A 26282-nucleotide genomic window follows, 5' to 3' on the forward strand; every position below is an offset into this window, starting at 1 on the left:
CGGATGTGGTGGCACACACCTACAGTCCTAGCTACTTAGGAGGCTGAGATGGGAGGATTGCTTGAGCCTGGGAGGCAAAGGTTGCAGTGAGCTGAGACTGCGCCACTGACGGAGTGAGACCCTGCCTCAAAAAAAAAAAACAAAAACAAAAACAAAACTCAAACTTCACACTTGAGATCTGTGCAATTTACTGTATATAAATTATACTTTAAATAGTTAAGTGGTCGGCTGGGCACAGTGGCTCACGACTGTAATCCCAGCACTTTAGGAGACCAAGGCGGGCAGATCACGAGGTCAGGAGATCAAGACCATCCTGGCTAACATGGTGAAACTATGTCTCTACTAAAAAATACAAAAAATTAGCCGGGCATGGTGGCGGGTGCCTGTAGTCCCAGCTTATTGGGAGGCTGAGGCAGAAGAGTGTCGAGAACCCAGGAGGCAGAGCCTGCCTGCAGTGAGCCGAGATCGTGCCACTGCACTCCAGCCTGGGCGACAGAGTGAGACGCTGCCTCAAAAAAAAAAAAAAAAATTAAGTGGTCACTGGAAACACCTCCAGTGAACTTGGCAAAAGCAACCCAAAATCTCTCTGGAGGAATATGCCCCCAAGTCACTCAGAATTCTCAAGGACAGCCTCTCTGAAGATCTGTTCACAGTCCAAAACTATATAAAACACTCGAGGAAACATTTAACCTTAAGCAAGAATCCAGCAGGTGTAAAAAAAAAAAAAACAGAAGTAGATTTTTAAGAACTTTAGAAAACTGAACAACTTGATAGAGATTATAAATATTTAAATGATGAAAACACATAAAAGATGGAATAACATATATGACACAAGAAAAGACATCATCAAACAATAACATATCTCTAATAAGAAAATACAAGAAGCAATCCTCAGTGCATGCTAAAATAATCAATAAATGAGTGGTTAATAAGGAACTAGGTATTTGGCAAAATACAAAACGATCATCCCACAAATAACTTAAGGACACAAGCGGAAAGGGCTCAACTTACAAATAAAAATAGTAACTTTCAGGCACTAGAGTCAAAAACCAAATATTATAACAAAAGATGCACCTAACATCCCAACTGCTCAGAAAATTTGACCATCTGAACCTACCGAATAATCTTAGCAACACTACAATATAGGACAACTTCTGATGTGACAAATACAAAGTACTCAGTACTACCTATGAGGCATTCATGCCAAAATGTTAAATCTGTCTCTAATCAAGTCTTCAAATCTAATTTTTCTTTCCAAGTAACACACGGGGATAAAAATAAATAAAATACCACAATAATTTGTTAGAAAAAAAAAATTGCCTGGGCGCGGTGGCTCATGCTTGTAATCCCAGCACTTTGGGAGGCCAAGGTGGGTGGATCACAAGGTCAGGAGATCGAGACCATCCTGGCTAATGCGGTGAAACCCCGCCTCTACTAAAAATACAAAAAAGTTAGCCGGGCATGTTGGTGGGTGCCTATAGTCCCAGCTACTCGAGAGGCTGAGACAGGAGAATGGCGTGAACCCTGGAGGCGGAGGTTGCAGTGAGCCGGATCATGCCACTGCACTCCAGCCTGGGCAACAGAGTCAGACTCCATCTCAGAAAAATAAATGAATGAATGAATGAAAATAAAAAATCTAGGACATTCTATAGGACAGCTGACCCAGTCTTTTCAATTAAGTCAACAAGGTGAGAGATAAAAAGGGAAAGGGGGAGGACCAACTGAACTGCTCTAGAAAAACCACATGCAACTTGTAAACCAAATGTTTGGACTCTGATTTCAAACAACCAACTATAAAGCAACATTTCTGAGACACAGATATCTGAGTATGAACAGACTAATTTATAACATTAAAGAATTGTTCATCGCAAGTTGTGTGAAAGACAATGGCATTATGATTCTAGAAAAAACAGTATTTTTTAGAGATGGAAAATAAAGTATTTACAAGTGAGATATCGATGTGTGAATCTGCTTTAAAATATCTCAGCTAATTTTAAAAAAAAAACAGCCTAAAAGCCTACACATAGAGAGTAGTTGAATAAACTATGGTACACTCACACAATGATATACTATGCACTGGCAAAAAAGAATGAGGAAGATCTCTACGAAACGATATGGAATGACATTCAAAATGTTAAGTTTTGGCTGGGCACGGTGGCTCATGCCTGTAATTCCAGCACTTTGGGAGGCCGAGGCAGGCGGATCACAAGGTCAGGAGTTTGAGACCAGCCTGACCAACATGGATAAACTCCGTCTCTACTAAAAATACAAAATTAGCCAGACGTGGTGGTGAATGCATGTAGTCCCAGCTACTCGGGAGGCTGAGGCAGGAGAATTGCTTTAACCCAGAAGGCGGAGGTTGCGGTGAGCCAAGATTGCACCATTACACTTTAGCGTGGGCAACAAGAGCGAAACTCCATCTCAAAAAAAAAAAAATTAGCAAGGCATGATGGCACATGCCTGTAGTCCCAGCTACTTGAGAGGCTGAGGCCAAAGAATCACTTGAACCCGGAAGGCGGAGGTTGCAGTGAGCCCAGATCGTGCCACTACACTCCAGCCTGGGCGACAGAGTGAGACTCCGTCTCAAAAAAAAAAAAAGTTGTTAAGTTTAAAAAGAACATGCAAAAGAGCATCTACTGTATGTTACTCTTTCATGTAGGAAAAGAGGATTATAAGAATATACACATTCACGGCTGGGCACGGTGGCTCATGCCTGTAATTCCAGCACTTTGAGAGGCTGAGGTGGGTGAATCACGAGGTCAGGAGTTCGAGACCAGCCTGACCAACATGGTGAAACCCCGCCTCTACTAAAAATACAAAAATTAGCCGGGTGTGGTGGCGCGCATCTGTTAATCCAGCTACTCAGGAGGCTGAGGCAGGAGAATCGCTTGAACCCAGGATGCAGAGGTTGCAATGAGCCAAGATGGTGCCACTGCACTCTGGGCGACAGAGAGAGACTACGTCTCAAAAAAAAAAAATATATACACATTCACATTCTGAGAATGGAGGTATAGTAAAAGAAAAAAATATATACACACGTATCAACTCATTTGTACATAAACAAATTCACAAGAAAAAAGCAGAAATTATTAAGACTAAGATACCCATAGAGAGGGGTGGGGAAAGACTGGAAAAAAGGGGGTAGGAGATGGGACTAGGATAGAAGGGATGGGGAAGAAGAACACTTTTCTGAGTATAAATTTTTGTATTACTTTTTACTGTTAGGAACATGTCAATTGTTTCACATAACACCAAAGTAAATTCGTTTCTCACAATGGTGGTATAGGCTAATGATTTTAAAACTCCCTTAATGTGTACACTAAGATGGGCAAATAAGAAAATCTATCATGATAATGAGAGCCAGGTTTCTCACTATCACAGAATAGAAGTAAATATCCCAAGTAAGAAAAGAGAGAAGACTACAATGATAATTTTGTGGTAGTAGACTGGAATTGGCGATAACATGAATTTGTTTTTACATATAGCAAAGACACAGAACTAGGGGTATGTGTGTCTACATACATCATATATTTCCTAACTCTGTCCACTGAGAGGTACTAAACTAAATACAATAAAAGAAAATACAGCCGGGAGCAGTGGCTCACGCCTGTAATCTCACGCACTTTGGGAGGCCAAGGCAGGCGGATCACCTGAGGTTGGGAGTTCGAGACCAGCCTGACCAACATGCAGAAACCCCGTCTCTACTAAAAAAACAAAATTAGCCAGGCATGGTGGCGCATGCCTGTAATCCCAGCTACTCGGGAGGCTGAGGCAGGAGAATCACTTGAACCCGGGAGGTGGAGGTTGCAGTGAGCCGAGATCGCGCCATTGCACTCCAGCCTGGGCAACAAGGACAAAACTCCGGCTCAAAAAAAAAAAAGAAAAAGAAAAAAGAAAATCCAGTAGCAAAGAGCATACCTAGTTTCCACATCTTCATTTCTAAATACCATTCTCTAATAAAAGGAGCCAGAACTCCTTGGAGAAATAGTTGATTCAAGGAGTGGAACAGAAAAAGGACACAATGAGTCTGGACTGCCTGGAGTCGCCAGAAAGTAAATAAGTACTTAAAAAACAATGAGGGCGGCTGGACGCGGTGGCTCACGCCTGTAATCTCAGCACTTTGGGAGGCCGAGGCGGGTGGATCACCAGGTCAGGAGATCGAGACCATCCTGGCTAACAGGTGTGAAACCCTGTCTCTACTGAAAAATGCAAAAAATTAGCCAGGCATGGTGGCGGGTGCCTGTAGTCCCAGTCACTCGGGAGGCTGAGGCAGGAGAATGGCGTGAACCCGGGAGGCGGAGCTTGCAGTGAGCCAAGATGGCGCCACTGCACTCCAGCCTGGGCGACAGAGCAAGACTCCGTCTCAAAATAAATAAATAAATAAACAAACAAACAATGAGGGCATGTACAAACGACTCAGGAACCAACTTGAAAGAGCTCCCAGTGGTCAAATCTGCAACAATTTGAGCAAGAAAATCATGACAGTTTTGGATTATAACCTACAGGATAAAATAAATGCCCATGAATCCATACTAATTGTATCAGAAAAACACATTTCCTTCTCTCACAGGGTCAACATAACAGAACATTTCTGACACCAGATCGCTGGGCGGGGTGACGGGGGGGTTCCCCACACCAAGCAATTCTACAACACCACCTGGGTGTCCTACAAGCCAGTTCAATTCTGACACTATCTATGTGAAGACAGCATCAGATCCCAGTAACGGGCTCGGTCCTAAAAGACTGCCCCCAGCACTGCAGGCACCCGTGCTTCTGACTGGCCAGCTATAAACTGGATGTTCGCACAATCCCCTCCTCAGGTTCAATCATTTGCTAAAGTAGCTCACAGAACTCCGGGAAACACTTTATTTATATTTATCAGTTTATTATAAAGGATATTACAAAGGATACAGATGAACAACCACATGGAAAAGATACATAGGGAGAGATCCAGAAGGGTCACGAGCACAGGAGATTCCATCCTAATGAAACATGAAAATGGATGTGTTCACCAACCCAGAAGCTCTCCAAACCCCCATAATTCAGGGATTTTTTTTTTAGAGTCTTTTTATATAGGTATGAGTGATTATTAGCTCTATCTCCAGTCCCTCTCCCCTGCCCAAGGATGTGAAGTGGAGCTGAAAGTTCCAAGCTTCTAATCATGGCTTGGTCTTTCTGGTGACCAGCCCCCATCCAGAAGCCTATCAAGAGTTGCCTCATTAGAACAAAAGATGCTCCTATCACCCAGGAAATTCCAAGGGATTAGGAGTTCCATGTCAGACACTGGAGTCAAAGACCAAATATTAGAACAAAAGATGCACCTAGCACCCCTACTGCTCAGGAAATTACAAGGGTTTTAGAAGCTGTGTGCCAAGAACCAGGGGACAGAGACCAAATATATTTTCACAATATCACACTAATATAAATAACTGAATAAATAAATGAGAGAGACAGGACAGCTCTACGTTAAGGTAGAAAGCTAATAATGCACACAGAAGGAATAATGGAACTAGAAAAATCGCTATTTGGCAAACAGCAAACATCACAGTAATAATTAACACAGGCAAAAACCATCAAGGAATGCTAAAATTTGTGGATAAAAGTATGATGAGAAACAGGATAATTGCACAGCCTCAAATATATATTGCAAGGAAAAAAATAGTAACTACAGTGAAAAAAAAACTAGCAGACAAAACCATAACCAAGTGATCAACTGTAACATCACCCAGTATCCACATAATGTGCCTGCTGACAGGATGCCCTGAGAAGGGCATAATACCACTTCTGTGGTATTCTTGCCAAAAATGTATAACTTTAATCAAATCATGAGAAACAGCAAATAGAGCCAAACTGAGGAATGTTCTACAAATGACTGGCCAATAATCTTCAAAAATGTCCAGGTTATGAACAACAAAGAAAGACTACCAAAACATCTCAGATTAGAAAAGGCCGAGGAGATAACTAAATGCAAAATGGTATCCTGGACCAGAGAAAGGACTAATGTGGAAAACAGAGAAATTCAAATATGGTCTACAGATTAGTTAACAGTATTCTATCAACATTAATTCCTGGTTAGATAACTGTTCTATGGTTATACAAAATGTCAATATTTAGGGAAGCTGGGTGAAAGTTACACCAGAGCTATGTACAATTTTTGCAACTTTTTTTCCAAGTCTAAAATTACTGATATACTGTTTTCTCTACTTTTATGTAGCTGAAATTTCTTCATAAGGGGGCACAAGGAACTTCTAAAAAAATTAAAATATAGTCACTGATATTAAAACCTCAATTAACATGTTAAACTGCAAAGTTAGGCACAGCTGAAGAATTTTGTTATCTAGATGGCAGGTACAAAAAAAAAAAAAAAAACAAAGTGGCTCAGAGAAATAATGAGAGAGAAGATAAAAGAGCAAAATTAAGAGGAAAGGAACAGGGAATTAGAAAGGAACACATATCAAACAAGAGTTCCAAAGGAGACTAAGGAGAATGGAGGAAAATTAAGAAAAAAAATGGATAAGAATTCTCTAGAATTAACAAACGACAAAAATGCTTAGATTCTAGAAATATGAATCCTAACCAGGATAAATAAAAATATATCCACATCTAGACACAGGGTAGACAAAGCTGCAAAATACCAAAAATCAAGAGAAGCTTTTAAAAACCACAAAAATATTAAAAAAGATAAATGATAAATTACAATGCAATACAGACTTAATCGTACCAACAATTAAAGCCATACACCCTCAAAGGTCTGAGTGAAAATAACTAATCACGTAGAATTCTATACTCAACTAATTATCATTTCAAGAATGAGGGCAAAATAAATACATTTTTAGACAAAGACCAAGAGTTACTATTAACAGACGCTTATTGAAAGAAACACTGAAGGGCATACTTCAAACAAAAGGAAGCTGAATCCAAATGGATTAACTGGGATGCAAAAAGCAATGGTAAAATAAGAAATTGCTACACTGAGTAAACCTAAAAACATGAAACTTATTTTAAAAAGGTCCTTTAAACAAAGCTACCATGTTCAATTTTTTAAAGTAATTCAACTCGTAAAAAAAACACAAAAAACAAAAAACAATGGCTTCAGTAAGATACCTTTCACAAAGAAAAAAAGCACCAAACATGGAATTCAAAAATTTCAACTAAGAATATAGCTCCCTCTCATTTATCTTGCTCAAAGGCCTTGGTTTCTTCACCCAAAGAAGGGAAGGAAGGCATTTAGCTAGAGGATCCTTAAGATTCCCTTCCAGTTCTAGGATTCAAGGGATAGAAAACAGACCTTCCCAATTTAACAGAACATCTTTCAAAACTATAAGTTGTTTACACCAAGATCCTTCATACACAGGGCCAGTGCTTTAAAGCAAGATCCAGTCTAAAGCTTTAGATTTTAAATAATTGGCTATCTGCTTCTATGCAAAAGCCAACTGGAAACGGATATGATCTCAGAAAAAGAACAAAGAAAATAACGCACTTTTAAACTGTTCCATTTTTAAAGAGCTAATGGAGGAAGGAAAGGCACGGTCCAAGTGGTAGGACAACGGAAACAGTATATAAAACTCAATAAGCTTAAGTGAAAATTTCTAAAAGAAATATAGTATCAATATCAATTGTTACAAAAATAAAAACAATCATATTTTATTCCTAGTTCACAAATTAGCTGACAAACCCCTCCTTCCAAAATCTTAAAGATTCATTGTAATTTCTGAAGAATCATCAACTCTGGAATACATCGAAGGTAGACAAAATCCCCAAATGCAGGCAGCCTATACTCATAAAGGTACCCTATTCTTTTTCTTTTTTTTTTTTTTCATCTCCAGCCATACAGAGGAAGGTATCCTATTCTTTATAATCACCAAGTTTCAATCTTCTACTAAGGATGAATGAAAAGCTCAATGTTACAAGCAAAGAAAGCTTTTATTAAAAAGCAAAGCTATTAAAATACTGTGTTATGTAAAGGCATTCAGTTATACTACAACTACTCCCCTTCAAAATTCCTTCAATAAATGCTAGGAGATATGGAGCATAAAAAAGTAGACAATACAATTGAAACTTATTAATTTGAGACACGGTGATGGATATTACTTGATATGAAGAAACTAAAACTGGATGAGAGTTAAGATATTTTTAAGAAAAAACCCCTACATTAACATTTGAGAACACATGTACACACACACATAAAGAGACACACACCACGAGTTTGTTGTTTCTTAATTTCCAAGACCCTGATTCATATGCCATTCAAGCTAAACCCATAATCCAGATTTCCCGAAAAGATTAGTGGTTCTTCCAACACATCACTCTTAATTTTTAGATAATGATCTCAAAAATCCTCATCTCCAAACATATGTGAATCTATATAATCTGCCTAAATGTAACTGGCTACATTTTCCACTTTCCATACAAAAAGAATCTTTTTATGGCCGGGCACAGTGGCTCACGCCTGTAATGCCAGCACTTTGGGAGGCCGAGGCGGGCAGATCATGAGGTCAGGAGATCGAGACCATCCTGGCTAACAAGGCGAAACCCGTCTCTACTAAAAATACAAAAAATTAGCTAGGCAAAGTGGCAGGTGCCTGTAGTCCCAGCTACTCGGGAGGCTGAGGCAGGTAAATGGTGTGAACCCAGGAGGCGGAGCTTGCAGTGAGCCAAGATCGTGCCACTGCACTCCAGCCTGGGCAACAGAGTGAGACTCCATCTCAAAAATAAATAAATAAATAATAAATAAAAATACATACTTTTAAAATATAAATATCATTCAAAGCTGTTTAATATAAATTCACTTCAAATTGAATCACTAAAGTTTAACTTTATAAAAAAATCTAAAATGATTTGGAATATGAAAGGATCCTAAACAAACAAACAAAACACCCTTAAACTTGACACAGGTCCTCAACATCACCAAGATTAGTACGGTTGCTTAGCATGGTAACTGTGGAATCAGACTGAGGGGCTCCAGCATTAGGAGCAGCCACATAGGAATCACCTCTACTCACTGTAACATAAGACAACTGTTTACTGTAACTCTGGTTGTTCATTTCTCTAACAATTTCATACACACATCTTCCCGTTGCTTAGTCTGAACTGTACACTGCTAGTCATTATTATAAGGAAAAAAAAATCTCAGACTAATATAATAGAGGCCAAATTTAGAGAGAGGAATAAAAATCTTCCTTCAGTCTAGGCTAAATGGACTGATTACACAAAGAACTCCATACATCCGAAAGCACACAGATGTCTGCACTAGTTCCCAGGGCTCAAACAATACCAGTCATTCAATAGCTTTCCTTTTACGTAAGTTGCTATGAGAGAGCTCAATCAGCTCTTGTGAACCTCATAATCCAGGATCCTGGAACTCTGAAAAGTCTACATTTTTCCTCAGCACTGTTTTCATGTACTTTGTCTGGAACTCAAACTTCGTATTTCCCCCAAAAAATAAATCTGGAAATCATCTCTTCTGTTTGACAAATGATGTACTCTACCTATAATTACTTTTCAACTAAAACCACAATCCACGATACAAATCTAAGATCATTAACACTGAAAGATCATCTGATGAATATATTTTTCAGTGTAGGAGTTTAAAATATAATTTTAAATACGCTCCATCATTTGTACATATATCAAATGTATATATACCATTTGACCAGATTCTATTTGTTTCCAGTTGAGTCGTTTCTAAAATAACCATGACACAAAATGACTTCTCAAAATTAAAAGAAATTTTGAGAGGACTGTTAAAGCTGGGGAGGGGAGTTGAATTTACCCACTCTCTCTCCCCTACTCTCCCCTCCTCTGCCTCCCACATTAACCACACACATCAAAAATAATACAAAATATTTCACTGGGTGTTTGACCAAGCCTTTAGTCCACAGAAAGAGTTATTCTTCACTGAACCACCTTCAGAAGCTAAATAACACTACCTTCTACCTTCAAAGTAAATTGCTACTGATTCTTCCAATAATCTTTTTTATCAGCTAAGTCTTTGGTGAATTCTCACATTCAATAATGAGAAATAACAAGGATAAATTAAAGCCACAGAAACTCTAAAGTATTTTTTAATCAAATGGCAAAATTACTTCAGAAGATACTTATCAGACCTGCTACCCAGAAGTAAAGCTCATTAGTTTTGGGGAACAAAATGAAAATTATTAATTTACTCACTAAACTGTTAGATCCTGAAGAGTCAAGAGGAACTATATACATTCAGTTCCCTTTAATAATGTACTATCAGGTAATCATTAATCTCTTATAGAAATGATCAAGATCCCATTCCAAAATTTGGTAATGAAGCTCCTAACAGCTCTTGTGCCCCTTCTAATTATTTTAACACTCTTCCTCTCTTCACATTCATGTTACATAATGCAAATAAACATGCTTTGAAGAAGAAAAAGTTGTCTCTCCCAAGTTTTCTGTCCTTAAACAGTAAAGATAAACCAAACCCCCTCTCTCCAACCAGAGTACAAAATGCAGAACTCTGAACATAACCATTTAACAGATATTTCATTAAATTTCAATCATCACCCTTACAGTGGTGAAATTGAACTTGTCAAGAAGAGGGGAAAAAAGAACTTTATCTTTTCACCACGGTATTCTTCCCTAATGACGACTACAAGCACCAAAATCCTATGTGTTCTACAAAGCAGTAACCTCAGAAACATTTCAACACCCTCTGAGCCTTACGAACTGTTAGCAAAACACAAAATCCGTTTCTCAAAAATATCTATAAAGTTCTCAACAACCAAATTCTTTGATAACTACAGTTACATCTGAGACCTCCTCCTCAGGACATCCAATCGTTTTTCCTACGATCAGAGCCACTACAATATTTCCTGGTGCTTTAAGAGCACCATCTTGCTTCAACAAACACGTTTTAATTTCACTCTAAAAAATACATACTTGTATTTCCAGACATCTCCCTCTAAAATTTCCCTATACTACTGCCCACGTTATCCCTTACAGTCAAATCAGTCTTCTCATTTTTCTACAACATGGCATCCTGTTCAACCTCTGTAACCAAATCAGGCCTGATATCAAGATAAAGAAGCACATATAAACCTTTCTTCCATTCTCCCCAAGTTCTCATTTATTACATAAAAAGAATTCACTCCTTTCTATAAGTGAAATGAGTTTTAAAGCATTCTAATACAACTGAAAGCTAAAGAAAACAAAGTATTAAAATAGTACAGGTTATTTATCTTTGGATTTTAACCAAATATTAGTCACTTTAGGTTCATGTTCAGATAGTTATCTATACTTAGCCATGACAGACTAGCCATGACAATTTATTCAATAAAGAAATATCACAAAATGGTATATACTAATAGTAGAAATGAGACATAGTAACAGAGAAGCAATGTGAGGATACAGTTCACACTTTGAAATGAGATTTACTCAGAGCTTTAAGTTTTCCTTCTCATTAGAAAATAAACCTTTATTGCAAATATATGTTTAGCTAACTAGAAATGAGTTATTTAATAATTTTTATTTTTCATTCAATACTGACGTTAAATAATGCTTCAGAGTGTAACAAAAAAACACTAGTATCACAATATCATTGTGTATATAATAAAAGGTATAAGATCTAGATTAGTCTATCTCATCTTGGGCTATCAAATACTTCTCATTTCATTCCTTCTCTCTTTAAATTATCTTCTGATATCACAAAAAATAAATACAGAAGAAAACCCAAGAAATATAAACATGGCTATTAGAAACCCAAAACGATTTACAGAAACACTAAGAACACAACACACTGGGCACAGTGGATCACACCTGTAATCCCAGCACTTGGGGAGGTCAAGGCAGAGCGACAGATCACTTAAGCCCAGGGGTTCAAGACCAGCCTGGGCAACACGGTGAAATTCTGTCTCTACAAAAAAAAATTTTTTTGAGACAAAGTCTCACTCTGTTGCTCAGGCTGGGGTGCAGTGGTGCGATCTCAGCTCACTGCAACCTCTGCCTCCTGGGTTCAAGTGATTTTCGTGCCTCAGCCACCCGTCTAGCTAGGATTACAGATGTGCGCCACTACGCCCAGCTAACAAAAAATTTTTTTTAGCTAGCCAGGTGTGGTAGCGCACACCTAAAGTCCCAGCTACTTGGGAGGCTGAAATGGGAGGATCACCTCAGCCTGGGAGGCTGACAGTGCAGTGAGCTTTGATTGCACCACTACACTACAGCCTGAGTGACAAAGCAAAAACCCTGTCAAAAATAATAATAACACAACGTAACTTTCCACATTCAAGTCTACTCAGCGAAGAAGCCCAAAGAATCTAAAATTCCTGTTTTCGATCTTTCTTTTCTCATAGGGGTCAGGGTGGTGTATGTCAGTGGAGAAAAATCAAAAGGAGGTACGATGATCTTCGTACACTGTACAAAAACTTACCCACTTGAAGGATCTAAGGCAATAGCTCTGGGTTGATCCAACTCTTGCCAAAATAAAACTTTTCGTAAAGATCCATCTAAATTAGAAACTTCAATCCGATTAGTTTCAGAATCTGTCCAGTACAATTTTTCTCCAAGCCAATCACATGCCAGCCCATCGGGGGACAATAATCCAGAAACAACAACATTCTGCACACTCTCAGTTTTGTTAAATTCTGTTCGTTTAATGGCTTCTTCGCTGACATCACTCCAGTATATCAAGCCATGACTAAACACAAAGTCCACCGCAGCTGCATCCTCCAAGCCTCCAACTACAATCGTAGCATTCTCTTTGCCATTTGTAGCATCAACCAATCGCAAGTCCCGTCTGTTTGCATAAAGCAACAAAGGGGCCGCTAGAACAAAAAAAGAAAAATATGTAAGTGAAAAGGAAGAAAACGTATTGGTTCTTATAAACTGGGTTTCAAATCGGTATTAGTGAGCAAAGACTGTCGAAAATAAGAAAAGAATAAATAAATCATTAGGAGACCATCTAAACTTCTTTCACACACAAAATATTATTTTTGCAGTATTTAAAAAATAAGACATAGGAAAGGGGGGGAACTATTTCCACCACAATAGTCTTTTCTTGTTAAAATAACTCAGATAAAAGTTTAAAGCCTGGGTATACCAAGAATTGGCAATAATATGGAGCTACTGGAACACTCATACTCTACTGGGGTGAATGTAAAATGGTACAGCCACTTGGGAAAACAGTTTGGCAGTTTCCTAAAAGGTTAAACATACAACCTACTATACAATCCAAGGCAATAGCTAGATACTGCTTATTCCACATCTAGGTATTTACTCAAGAGAAACAAAAACATATGTCAATACAAAGACTTGTATGCAAATGCTCATAGCAATTTATTTGTAATAACCCAAACTGGAATCAACCCAAATGTCATCAACAGACTAATGGATAAAAAACTGTGATACTGCCACACAACAGAAAATAATGAACTCTTTGTACATGAAAAATGGGTGGATCTCAAAATAATTCAGAATGAAAGAAGCCAGGCCAAAACAAAGGTATATATTGCATGACTCTCATCTATATAAACTTTTACAGAAGGCAAACTTTTGTAAAAACACAAAGCAGATCAATGGCTGTCTCAAAATAGGGAAAGAAGGTGCAAAAGAATGAGGGGGAGGATTAAAAATGGGCATGAGCAAACTTTTGCAGGTGATGAGCTATATTATCAATAATGATGGTTTCGGAGGTGTAAACATGTCAAAACTTATTAAATTTTACACTTGACATAAGCAAAATTTATTGTCTATCAATTATACCTTAATAAAACTGTTACAGTTTGACAGAAATAGTTCTTAGTAAAGCTACTTTATTCTGTTCTATATTACTATTAAAATGACCTTTGAAAAGACCCGAAACTAAATATAAAGCCAATCTTACAGCAATATCATTTAACTTTGAGAAAGTTGAGGCTGTTGGGAGTGAGGTAGTATAAATTCCATGTTTTTTGGTTTTTATTAAATATCTATTCCAAGCTTCTGACATTTACTTTCCTAGTATCAAGCAACAATTAAAAATCTAGAGCACTACTGTCCTACAGAACTTTCTGTGATGATGGAAATGTCCTCTCCACTGCATAACACAGTACCACCAGTCACACGCGGCTATGGAGCGCTTAAAATGTGGCTAGTGTGACTACGAAATTAAATATTTAATTTTATATAACCTTTTTTTTTTTTTTGAGACAGAGTTTTGCTCTTGTTGCCCAGGCTGGAGTGCAATGGCACGATCTCGGCTCACTGCAGATTCCGCCTCCCAGGTTCAAGCAATTCTCCTGCCTCAGCCTCCTGAGTAGTTGGGATTACAGGTGCCCACCACTATGGGTCCGGCTAATTTTTTGTATTTTTACTACAGGTGGGGTTTCGCCATGTTGACCAGGCTGGTCTTGAACTCCTGGCCTCCGGTGATCCACCCGCCAGGGCCTCCCAAAGTGCTGGGATTACAGGCGTGAGCCACTGCGCCCGGCCCCAATTTTATATAATCTTAATTCATTCCAATTTATATAGACAAGTGTGGCTAGTGGTAGTACTGGATAGCACACATCTAGAGGCTGGAATGCAGAACATAAATGAGGCAGCAAAAGTAAGACCAAGCCAGGCACGGTGGCTCACACCTGTAATCCCAGCACTTTGGTTAAGCCCGGGAGTTCAAGACCAGACTTGGCAACACATGGAAACCCCATCTCTACAAAAAAATTAATTTAAAAAAGTAGCCAGGCATAGTGGTACACGCCTGTAGTCCCAGGTACTCAGGAGACTAAAATGGGAGGGTCACTTGAGCCCAGGAGTTTAAGGCTGCAGTGAGCCTGCGTGACAGAGGGAGACCCTGTCTCAAAAAAAAAAAAAAGAGTTATGATGCAATTATCTACATGATCCTCTTTCATAATTACTTACTAAAGGTCTACAACTGTGTCATCTGAAGCCAAGCCCAACTACCATTTAGAAGTAACGATTCCCCCTTTTTCAAGAAATTACTCCAATCTCAAAAAAGTATAAGAAAAAAGTGATGTTTACACTATAGATTGTGTCTGTCAAATAGTTATAAATGTATACTATTTTCATCTGTAAGTACAACATAAACTTCCCTAACTAAGCTTAAATCCAACTTTCTTAGTCAAAAACAAACTGGCAGACAGCTTTTTTAAAAAGTGGCTAACCAATCTTTCTGCTTATTCTGTGTATCTGCTGCAGCTATTAGCAAATTCATAAACTTCCCTAACAGAGTCACTTCTAATTCATTTCTGGCCTTCACACATCACACTGATTTATCAGTCCCCACAGAGCCCACTATACTGAGTCTCTCATACTATGGGCCAAATATAAACATCAGAAAAAAGGTCCCTACTAGTGAAGGATACAATGCTAAGTGCTGCATAAGGCTAAGGAATACCCACGAAACACTTAAAATTTAAAATTCAAGAATGATAATCATCTAATATTTACTGGGCACCTTCTTTATGGCACTATCTTGGAAAACTATATCAAAGCTATAGGACATTAGGTGGCAGCCAAATGTCTTTCATTGTTTTCAAGTCAAACTTTAACACTTCTATGTGTACTGAATATTTTTGGTCTACAAAATCCAAAAATGCTTTCTGGTCAGTTAAGGCCTCACAAGCATTCTGAGTCTCTTCTCCCTCCTGAAAACGGGTGAAGGAGGCAAAGTTAATCTTTTTTAAGTTAGCAATACTAGTTATAATTGAGGATTTGTAAAGGACTGTACATAAATCTGCTGCACATAAACCACACTACTGAAAGGAAATCCCAGGGTTCATCCTGTCCAACCACCCTTCTGATGCTTGAATACTTTCTATTACATTGTCACCAGTATCTGTTCAGCAACATATTAAATGGGATATCTAATAGGTATAATTTGATTTGTAACATTATTTTTATCTACCAAACAGATACACTGGAACCACATACTTGCTCCCTGGAACATGCCAGTATCTTCCATTCCAAAGAGCTTACTTTCTGACTGCCTAGTATTCAGATAACCCAAATAATCACCATCACTTCTCTTTAGTGGAACACTCACAGTGCTCAGGAATCCTTGTTTTCCTTTATTAAACTCCTGGGAAACTTTCTCTACCAGCCTTTCTAAGCCTTTTCTACTTTTAAAGACTAATTTCCATGCCCTGAATCCTTTATCCTCAGATCATCTCATAAAACAATCTCAGTGAAGCAGGATACAAGGTAAATGTCATACATCCCCAACATCTTAATTTATACCTCTCAAAATTTTCTCTCCACCCATCTTCCCTTACCTTGTCCTCAGTCTCAAATGACAAGATGGCCTTCCTCCTAAGGCTAAAGCAATACTTTCGGTTCAGCCTCCTTACCTCCTCTCTACAACTTTGCTCTATCAATTGTTCTGTATTTCTCGTATTTTCAATGGTTTATGCCAGGTTCCTTGCTATTGTTTTGTTTTAAAAACCCTAACCTTGCTACCATCAGAATAATAATAATATTTCTACTAACTGCAAAATCTTATAACATTGGTATATATACTTCACACTACCATTCATTAGCTATTACTCTTTTATCTAACTTCCTATCCATCACTCAACTGCAAGTGCTTTCTCTAAATCTTTATAACCAAATCCAGTGGTCTTTCCTCAGTCTTTACTCCTTTTTTTTTTTTTTTTTTTTTTTTTGAGATGGAGTCTGGCTCTGTCGCCCAGGCTGGAGTGCAGTGGTGCAATCTCGGCTCACTGCAAGGTCCGCCTCCCGGGTTCACGCCATTCTCCTGCCTCAGCCTCCCAAGTAGCTGGGACTACAGGCGCCCGCCACTACGCCCAGCTAATTTTTGTATTTTTAGTAGAGATGGGGTTTCACCGTGTTAGCCAGGATGGTCTCGATCTCCTGACCTCGTGATCCGCCTGCCTCGGCCTCCCAAAGTGCTGGGATTACAGGCTTGAGCCACTGCACCCGGCCTCTCAGTCTTTATTCTTAACGCCTCTAGAGGAGTCAATGCTGTTGACTATATCCCTACCTATATAGAATGTTCTCCTCATACAATACTACCTATTTTTTCTTGTTTGTCTTGTTTCAAACCTTCCACTTCCTATATATAGGTATCCTAAGACTCTCTGTTGTTCCCAAATGAAAGAGTATAAAAAATTAAAGTTCACAAGCAACAGCAACACAAGGTGGCAGCCACCACAGGCTCGGGAGTAAAAGTCCCTTGCAATTTCCCACTTTTGGAAGAACTCAAAGAAGGCCAGAAAGGAGTAGGAGATGGCAGTTAGCTGAGGTCTAGACAATGATAAAGACATGACACTTACAAGACATACAGGGATGATAATTGGGCCTGCAAGAACAATTTATGAAAACTGAATATACAGCCTTAAAATAAAATGTGGACCTAAATACCCAGAAGCACCCCCCTTTGTAAGATTTGTAACAAAAAATTAATATGAATGGAGTTAATAGTTCTAATGGATTGGTGGACCCAAGATGGCAGAATTCACAGCACCAAAGTTGTCCTGCAAGAGCTTTGGCGCCTAATGGTGTCTAAAGAAAATATGAAACTCCCTCAGCCACCTGAAGGACAGTGTTACAGCAACTAATCGAAAAGAAAAACTACAACACAGTGTTACAGCAATTAATCAAGAAGAAAAACCACAGGCCCTTCCTCTTCCCCCTCATTCAATTTAAGCAGTCTTCATTTTCCACAGCAGCAAATTTTCTAGATATGTCTTGTAGACCTCAAAGTACTGGAAAGGAAGCTTCCATTCAAAGGAAATTTATGTTAAGATGCTGTAAAACTAATTTTTTGTCCATTTGAAATATATAAGTTGTGCTATAACAGAAGGAAGGAAGGAAGGAAGGAAATAAATTAATTAAAGTTCACCTGGTCAACAAGCAATTCTATGCAGTTATTTCCCAAAACATCATCTCCAGTTCTGTCCCTCTAACTTTTTGTTGGCCATCTCTACCTCCCGTTAAATTAAATTCATCACCTTTCCCCCAAAACAACAAAATCCCTCACCAGTCAATGGCACACAATTCTAACCTTACTGGCATGCCCTGGAGCCATCTTTGAGCCCCTCCCCTTTTCCCCTAGTCTGACAATTACTGTCTTGTTGGCTCTTATTTTACAAGCATGTCTTTAAATCTGCCTCCTCTTCTCCATTTTCAAAACCACTATCCTACTCTAGACCTTCATGACTTCAGGCCTAAAATATCCTAATAGTAAGTTATCTCAATATTTTCCCCTTTCCTTTTCTACTTCTAATACTTTCACTTTAGCCAACTCAAAAGCCATTCTGATTCCCCTTGCCTAAATTTACAAAATGCCTCAATACCTCAGCCTTCCACCATGACTTCTACCTAGGACTCTAAATTAATCTTTTATAGTCTCTGCATCATACAAACAGGTTTCAAAACAAGTAAACTGGGAGTACATCACACCCATCATCGCAGAGTATTCATTTTCCTGCCTACTCCATACTTCTCTTTTTCTCCCAGCAAGCAAGTCCTTCAAGGCCAGAGTCAAACCTTACCTACTCTGTAACCCTTTCTAATTGACTCAGCTTTACTTCTTTTAATCCTTAGTCTTTAGTACTTACATGATACTAGCTTTTTTTTTTTTTTAAGCATACTTCCTACCTCTAGGATCTCAGCCCTTGGAAACAAGAACCATACCTTCTAACTAATTTTATCATCAATGCCTACTACAGTTCACTGCACACAGAAATATCATATACATATTTACTAATATTTTGGGGGTTTTGTTTTGAGACGAAGTCTCACTCTGTCACCCAGGATGGAGTGCAGTGTGGCACAATCTCGGCTCACTGCAACCTCCGACTCCCTGGTTCAAGAGATTCTCCTGCCTCAGCTTCCCAAGTAGCTGGGACTACAGGCGCCCAACACCACACCCGGCTAATTTTTGTATTTTTAGTAGAGGCAGGTTTCACCATGTTGGCCAGGCTGGTCTCGAACTCCTAACTTCAAATGATCCACCCACCTCAGCCTCCCAATGTGCTGGGGTAACAGACGTGAGCCAATGCACCTGGCTTGATTTTTCTTTTCTTCTTCGTTTTTCAAGATGGGGTTTCGCTCTGTCACCCAGGCTGGAGTGCAGTGGTACAATCTGGGCTTAATGTAACCTCTACCTCCCAGGTTCAAGTGATTCTCCTGCCTCAGCCTCCCGCGTAGGTGGGATTACAGGCGCTCGCCACCACACCCAGCTAATTTTTTTGTATTTTTAGTAGAGACGTGGTTTTGCCATGTTAGCCAGGCTGGTCTTAAGCTGCTGACCTCAAGTGATTCGCCCACCTCGGCCTCCGAAGTGCTGGGATTACAGGCGTGAGCCACCGTGCCCAGCCAAAGCCGGCTAAGATTTGACGGGTTTATTTGTAAGATGTTTTTAAGTGCTTATCAAATATTATAGTTACGTAAAACTAGATTTTAGTTTTCTCTGTTAAAATGATGGATTTTCTTCAGTTATTAGTTTGTCTTTTTGATTTTTGTTTTTTGAGATGGAGTCTCGCTCTGTCATCCAGGCTGGAGGGCAGTGGTGGGATCTCAGCTCACTGCAAGCACCGCCTCCCGGGTTCATGCCATTCTCCTGCCTCAGCCTCCTGAGTAGCTGGGACTACAGGTGCCCGCCACCACGCACGGCTAATTTTTTTGCATTTTTTTTAGTAGAGACGGGGTTTCACCGTGTTAGCCAGGATGGTCTGGATCTCCTGACCTTGTGATCCACCCACCTCGACCTCCCAAAGTGTTGGAATTACAGGCATGAGCCACAGTGCCCCGCCCATTAGTCTGCTTTTAATAAATAAGTTATTAAAGGTTTTCCTTTGCTTTCTGAATAATCTCCACAGAAGGCAAAGATTCTGTGTCTTACCAGAATTTCCTGTGCTTAATGCTGACTTTATCATGTCCTTAATTACTTAAAACTGTATTCACACCCTTAAAAGGGTAAGGTTCTTTACCACTGCATTACTTCCCATGCTTACTTTTTTCAATATTTTTTTTAAGAGACAGGGTCTCACCCTGTTGTCCAGGCTGGAGTATAGTGGCACAATCATGGCTCATTGCAGCGGCACAATCATAGCTCATTGCAGCTTCAAACTCCTGCTCAAACAATCCTCCTGCCTCAGCCTCCTGAGGAGCTAGAACTACAGGCATGAAATCTTTCGCCCAGCTAATTTCTGTAGAGACAGGATCCCACCATGTTGCCCAGGCTGGTCTCAAACTCCTGACCTCAAGTGATCCTCCCATCTTGGCCTCCCAAAGCACTGAGATTACAGGCATGGGCCACCGCACTGAACTAAAATCTTTTTTTTTTTTCCAGTCATTTTTGGTTAAATATGTAGCCAAGTATTTTTTTCCACAGTGGCCCATGATCCTATTTAATCAAATGTTCAAACCTCCTAAATGATGCCTTTTGTACCAACAAATGTCTTTGAGATTTCCCCTAAGGGGCCCTAGAAAATCAAAATTCCCTTTACCTTGTAAAAGAGACATGATAAAAATAATAGTTTATTTGATCAAACGTTATGGGTCATATGGAAAGCACTGTCAAAGTCAGAGAGGCTTACCCTCCCTAAGTTAAATTTGTATAGGTAAAATGTTATTAATAGGGATATTTTGGAAGTTCTATGAAGGTATAAAGCTCCTAGAAATTCATCAATGCCCTCATTGTCCATGTCTATTAATCAGAGTTCTGGTGCTGCTTTGCCTGGTATTAGACAACAGTATAATGTCATCAGTCATAATTTCAGGGATTTTTTTTCCTCAATGTTAACTTGGTCATAATTTGACTTCTTTAATCTTCTAGGTTGGCTAATGGTTCTCAGTTAAGAATTCACATCATTTACTTATGGAATGCTATTATATAGAAGTTAACCACCTACTCCAGACTGCTAAATCTTTTTCCTTGATAATCTTGATACATTCTTGATATACTCTATACATATATACATTCTTGACATACTCTTGACATATTCATGGTCCATTACATCTTAGGATTATATGTCTTTAGATTTTCTCTCTGCAATGAATATATTCATCTATATTCATAAATGACATGTACTAGCCACTCTTATTTAAAATAAGGTTAATCAGCTGGGCGCAGTTGCTCACACCTTAATCCCAGCACTTTGGGGGGCTGATGCAGGTTGATCACCTGAGGTGAGAAGTTTCAGACCAGCCTGGCCAACATGGCGAAACCCTGTCTCTACCAAAAATATAAAAATTAGCAGGGTGTGGTGGCGTGTGCCTGTAATCCCAGCTACCCGGGAGGCTGAGGCAGGAGAATCACAGGAACCCAGAAGGCAGAGGTTGCGGTGAGCCAAGATCGCGCCACTGAACTCCAGCCTGGGCAACACAGTGAGACTCTGTCTCAAAAAATAATAATAAAATAAGGTTAATCATTACGCTTATAGATATGCTTTTGTCTAACACTTTTTTGGGTTGATTTGATTTTAGTTCGCGTGCCACAAAAATCAAACTTCCTTGTCAATTTCATTATCTTTTCTAACAAATTTTCATAAGATCTTTCACTTTTTTTTTCTTTTTTATTATTATACTTTAAGTTCTAGGGTACATGTGCACAACGTGCAGGTTTGTTACATATGTATACATGTGCCATGTTGGTGTGCTGCATCCATTAACTGGTCATTTAATTAGGTGTATCTCCTAATGCTATCCCTCCCCCCTCCCCCCACCCCACAACAGGCCCTGGTGTGTGATGTTCCCCTTCCTGTGTCCAAGTGTTCTCACTGTTCAATCTCCACCTATGAGTGAGACATGTGGTGTTTGGTTTTTTGTCCTTGCGATATGAGATCTTTCACTTTTAAGATTATCAGTAATAGGTTAATCATCACCGTTTTAAGTATTTTGTCATCTACAGATAGTTTTCTGTTTTACTCTAATGCTTCCCTGAAAGCACTTGCAAATCAGCTACAGGCCAGAGTGCACTTGTCTTCAATAAAAAAGGGCTATGGGCCAGGTGTGGTGGCTCACGCCTCTAATCCCCACACTTTGGGAAGCTGAGGTGGGCATATCACTGGAGCCCAAGAGTTCGAGACCAGCCTGGGCAACTTGGCAAAACCCCTTCTCTACAAAAAAATACAAAATTAGCTGGGTATGGTGGCACGCACCTGTGGTCACAGCTACTAGGGAGGCTGAGATGGGAGGATCACTTGAGCCCAGGAGGTCAAGGCTGCAGTAAGCCAAGATTGTGCCATTGCACTCCAGCCTGGGTGACAGAGTGAGACTCTGTCTCAAAAAAAAAAAAAAAAAAAAGAAAGAAAAAGGAAAACTACTATGCCAGGTAACCTGAACACAAGCTTCTGATGGCATCACTTAAATAACTCTGAGACCACACCAGTGGACTGAGTCAGGATTTCCAAACAGCTAGTAGAGAAACAGATGGGTTCGTGAGACTGCTAACACAGATCCAGCAGAACAAGAATTAATTACATAGGACTGAATAAACTGATGAAGGATGATTATGGGTTTCGTTTAAAATATTGCTGATGCCTTAGCGTCCTATTTTCTGGATATAAGGAACCCCTTTCTCTTTTCTCTGAAGCTATCTATAACTCACAACAATTTAAGGAGACTATGCTTTTGTAAACTGAAATAAACACTTTTCTTTTTCTCCCCCGTCTTACTCCTCCAGAATTCAAAAACTCTTATTATTTTTATTTTCATGGCAATATAGTTATCTGCAGAGGTTCAATGAGTCTGCCTCCTAGCTGGAAACATTACTTATGCAACCAAGGCTTTGACTGGAATGCCACATTTGAAAATATTCATTTAATCAGGTATGACCAAATACTTCTAAGTTACAGTTGACTTTATGAACCAACGCTTACAGTCCTCTTAGGAAAACTGGCCTGGTAACTGGCTTACAGAGTTCCCAGCCTTGCAGGTGAATTAAGCAAGATCACTTCCCGGCAGGCTCAAAAATCCTAGAATATTTTGGGAACTTTAAGACAGGAATTCACCCAAATTTATAGGTATTACAAGTGAAACCTGATGGTCAGTTCTTGACTTACCTTTATAGTCTCAAGAGGCATTTTAAAGTCCAATCAGATTCCTTAAAAAAACTTTCAGCAAGGCAATATTAAAAGACTTATTATATGATAAATTACTATTATTGCTACACCTATGTAAATAATCAGGCCAAATCTAATGAGATCAACTTCTCAATGACTCTTATTCCATTGTCAACAGTGACTGATTTTGTTTTAAACAGGGAGACTGACCAGTGCACATCACAATTGCCCATTACTTACTCATTGACTTGGCTTGAATAAACTTTAGTCAGGATTCTCTTCTCCCCACCAATTCCTAAACTTTGGCTTGCCCTAAGCTTAAGAAAGTAGATGCACAACTTCTTCCCTCATTCTGACCATCAGCTGACTGCAGAAAAAAAAAAAAAAAATGCTTTCCAGTTAAATAGTCCCGGTCATGCAATCTGCTCACCCCTACCTATTTGGCCCACATTCCCACAAAGTTCCTGCTAGCCCTGCTTACTTCTCCTTTCTATAAAAAAAAAAAGCCTTTTTTGGTTTGATTTTGAAGTGTGTTGCAGATCCTGTAGTAAGCATGTCCTTCTACTGCAAAAATCCTTTCAAATAAAGACTCTCCTTACCTAAGTCTAGCTTTGTTTTTGCTTTTGGGTTTGGTCACTTTTTTTTTTTTTTTTTTTTTTTTGAGACAGAGTCTCACTCTGCCATCCAGGCTGGAGTGCAGTGGTGCGATCTCATCTCACTGCAACCTCCACCTCCCACGTTCAAGCGATTCTCCCTCCTCAGCCTCTCAAGCAGCTGGGATTATAGGCACCACCGTGCCTGGCTAATTTTTTTGGATTTTTTTGTAGAGATGAGGTTGCACTATGTTGTCCAGGCTGATCTCAAACTCCTAAGCTCAAGCGATCCTCTGCCACGGCCTTCCAAAGTGCTGGGATTACAGGTGTGAGCCACTGCACCTTGGCCTCAGCTTTGTTTTTATTTACAGTATAAGTACTATGACAAACTACCTATTTGCAAATGCCAAAATTTACATTAATATGTATTTCCCTCTATCAAAGTCATCAGCATCTCTTTCAAAACCACAAGAAGGCCCAGGTAAAATAAGGTACGTACAGAAAGTCCTGCATGTAAAATTACTGTCCAGAGTACAAACAATCTGGCTTTAGTCATTCAACTTTCTGATTTATAAAACGAAGGAGTTGGCCCAGGTAATTTCTAATACCTCTTCTATTTTCTTACTCTAGATATGAATTTAGTAAAAAGATTTAACTGCGACAGGACGATTGACAGGGCTATTCAGAAACACGAGATACTGGTAAACTATTTAGTGCTTCTCCAGCAGAAAAACAGGAACTTAAAATATTTTTTAGGCCAGGCGCGGTGGCTCACGCCTGTAATCCCAGCACTCTGGGAGGCAGAGGCGGGTGGATCACCGAGCCCAGGAGTTCAAGGCCAGCCTGAGCAACATGGTGAAACCCCATCTCTATAAAAAATACAAAAACTTAGTTGGGAGGATCACTGGAGCCTGGGAAGGTCCAGGCTGCAGTGAGCAATGATCGCACCACTGCACTCCAGCCTGGGTGACAGAGACACCAGCTCAAAACAAACAAACATAGGCCAGAGTGGTGGCTCATGCCTGTAATCCCAGCACTTTGGGAGCGGAGGCAGACAGATCACTTGAGGTCAGGAGGTCAAGACCAGCCTGACCAACATAGCCAAACCCCCTCTCTACTAAAAATACAAAAATTAGCCAGCATGGTGGCACACGCCTGTAGTCCCAGCTACTCAGGAGGCTGAGGCATGAGAATCACTTGAACCCAGGAGGCAGAGGTTGCAGTGAGCAGAGATTGTGCCACTGCACTCCTCCTTGGGTGATGAAGCAAGACTCTGTTTCAAAAAAAAACAGATTTTTTTAACATATCAAAAGCTGAGATTCAGAAATAATTTCTCAAGGTAAAGACTCCAATAATCAAACCCACACTCATTTGAAAGTATTTAATATATCCATACAATGGATTACTCAGCCATTAAAAGGAATGAAGTACTGACACATGCAACATGAATGAACCTTGAAAATGTGCTAAGTGATAGAAGCTAGACACAAAAGGCCACATATTTTATTCCATTTATATGAAATATTCAGAGTAAGCAAATCCATAGAGACAGAAAGTAAATTCATGGTTACCAGAGGCTGAGGGAAGGGAGAAATGGGAAATGTATAGGTTTTGAGGGAGCAGGGGATGATAAGCATTCTGGAATGAGATAGTGGTGATGTTTTACAACCCTGTGAGTATACTAAAAGCCACCAAACTAGACATTGTAAAATGGAGATTTTTACTGTATGTGAATTATAGCTCCAAAAAACTTGGTTTAAAAAAGTACTTGACAGGCCGGGTGCGGTGGCTCACGCCTGTAATCCCAGCACTTTGGGAGGCTGAGGCAGGCGGATCACGAGGTCAGGAGATCAGACCATCCTGGCTAACACGGTAAAACCCCGTCTCTACTAAAAAAAAATACAAAAAAAATTAGCTGGGCATGGTGGCGGGCGTCTGTAGTCCCAGCTACTCGGGAGGCTGAGGCGGGAGAATGGCGTGAAACTGGGAGGCGGAGCTTGCAGTGAGCCGAGATCGCGCCACTGCACTCCAGCCTGGGCGACAGAGCAAGACTCCCTCTCAAGGAAAAAAAAAAAAAAAGTACTTGATAGAAAGGGCTTAATGAAAAAAAAAAAAAAGAAAGAAAGAAAGAAAAAAGTACTTGAGGCCAGGCATGGTGGCTGATGCCTGTAATCGCAGCACTTTGGGAAACCAAGGCAGGAGGATCACTTGAGCCCAGGAAATCGAGACCAGTCTGAGCAACATAGAAAGACCCTGTCTCTACAAAAAAAAAAAAAAAATTAAAAATGAGCCGGGCATGGTAGCACGTGCCTATAGTCCCAGCTACTCTGGAAGCTGAGGCAGGAGGATCGCCTGAGACCAGGAGGTCCAGGCTGTAGTGAGCCGTGATAGCATCACACCACACTCCAGCCTAGGAAACACAGTGAGACCCTGTCTCAAAAAACAAAAACAAAAAACTAATTATATTAGTGCAATAGTTATATCCTAAAACCAGAAAACACATTACATAGTCCACACCTTGAATTCAATCTCAGATATGAATATGCTGATTTTTTTAGTAGTCTATTTAACATATCTAATCTATGCTAAGAAATCTTTATTTATTTATTTTGAAAGACAGGGTTTTGTCTGTGATATGGAGTGCAGTGGCATGATCATGGCTCACTGTAGCCTTGAGTTCCTGGGCTCAAGTGATCCTCCTGCC

The 26282-nt window shown here is 39.7% G+C and overlaps 1 protein-coding gene and 1 pseudogene across 3 annotated transcripts in view; one reads left to right on the top strand and one right to left on the bottom strand.

Annotated features, from left to right (window-relative positions):
* The window catches only part of LRP6 (LDL receptor related protein 6), a 153418-nt gene that overhangs the window by 118075 nt on the left and 9061 nt on the right, over window positions 1–26282 (bottom strand). For 2 of the 3 annotated variants that reach the window (XM_019039057.4, XM_004052742.5), the window contains exon 2: window positions 12392–12785. The exons of the other annotated variant lie outside the window; for it this stretch is intronic. In XM_019039057.4, the coding sequence (XP_018894602.3) occupies window positions 12392–12785 (394 nt within the window). The remainder of the gene's footprint in view (window positions 1–12391; window positions 12786–26282) is intronic. 3 annotated transcript variants of the gene reach the window in all.
* On the top strand, window positions 14070–17534 carry LOC109028995 (ubiquitin-conjugating enzyme E2 variant 1-like; annotated as a pseudogene).

The sequence above is a fragment of the Gorilla gorilla genome, chromosome 10 (assembly GCF_029281585.2).
Source record: "Gorilla gorilla gorilla isolate KB3781 chromosome 10, NHGRI_mGorGor1-v2.1_pri, whole genome shotgun sequence".
In the NCBI taxonomy this organism is placed as follows: domain Eukaryota; kingdom Metazoa; phylum Chordata; class Mammalia; order Primates; family Hominidae; genus Gorilla; species Gorilla gorilla.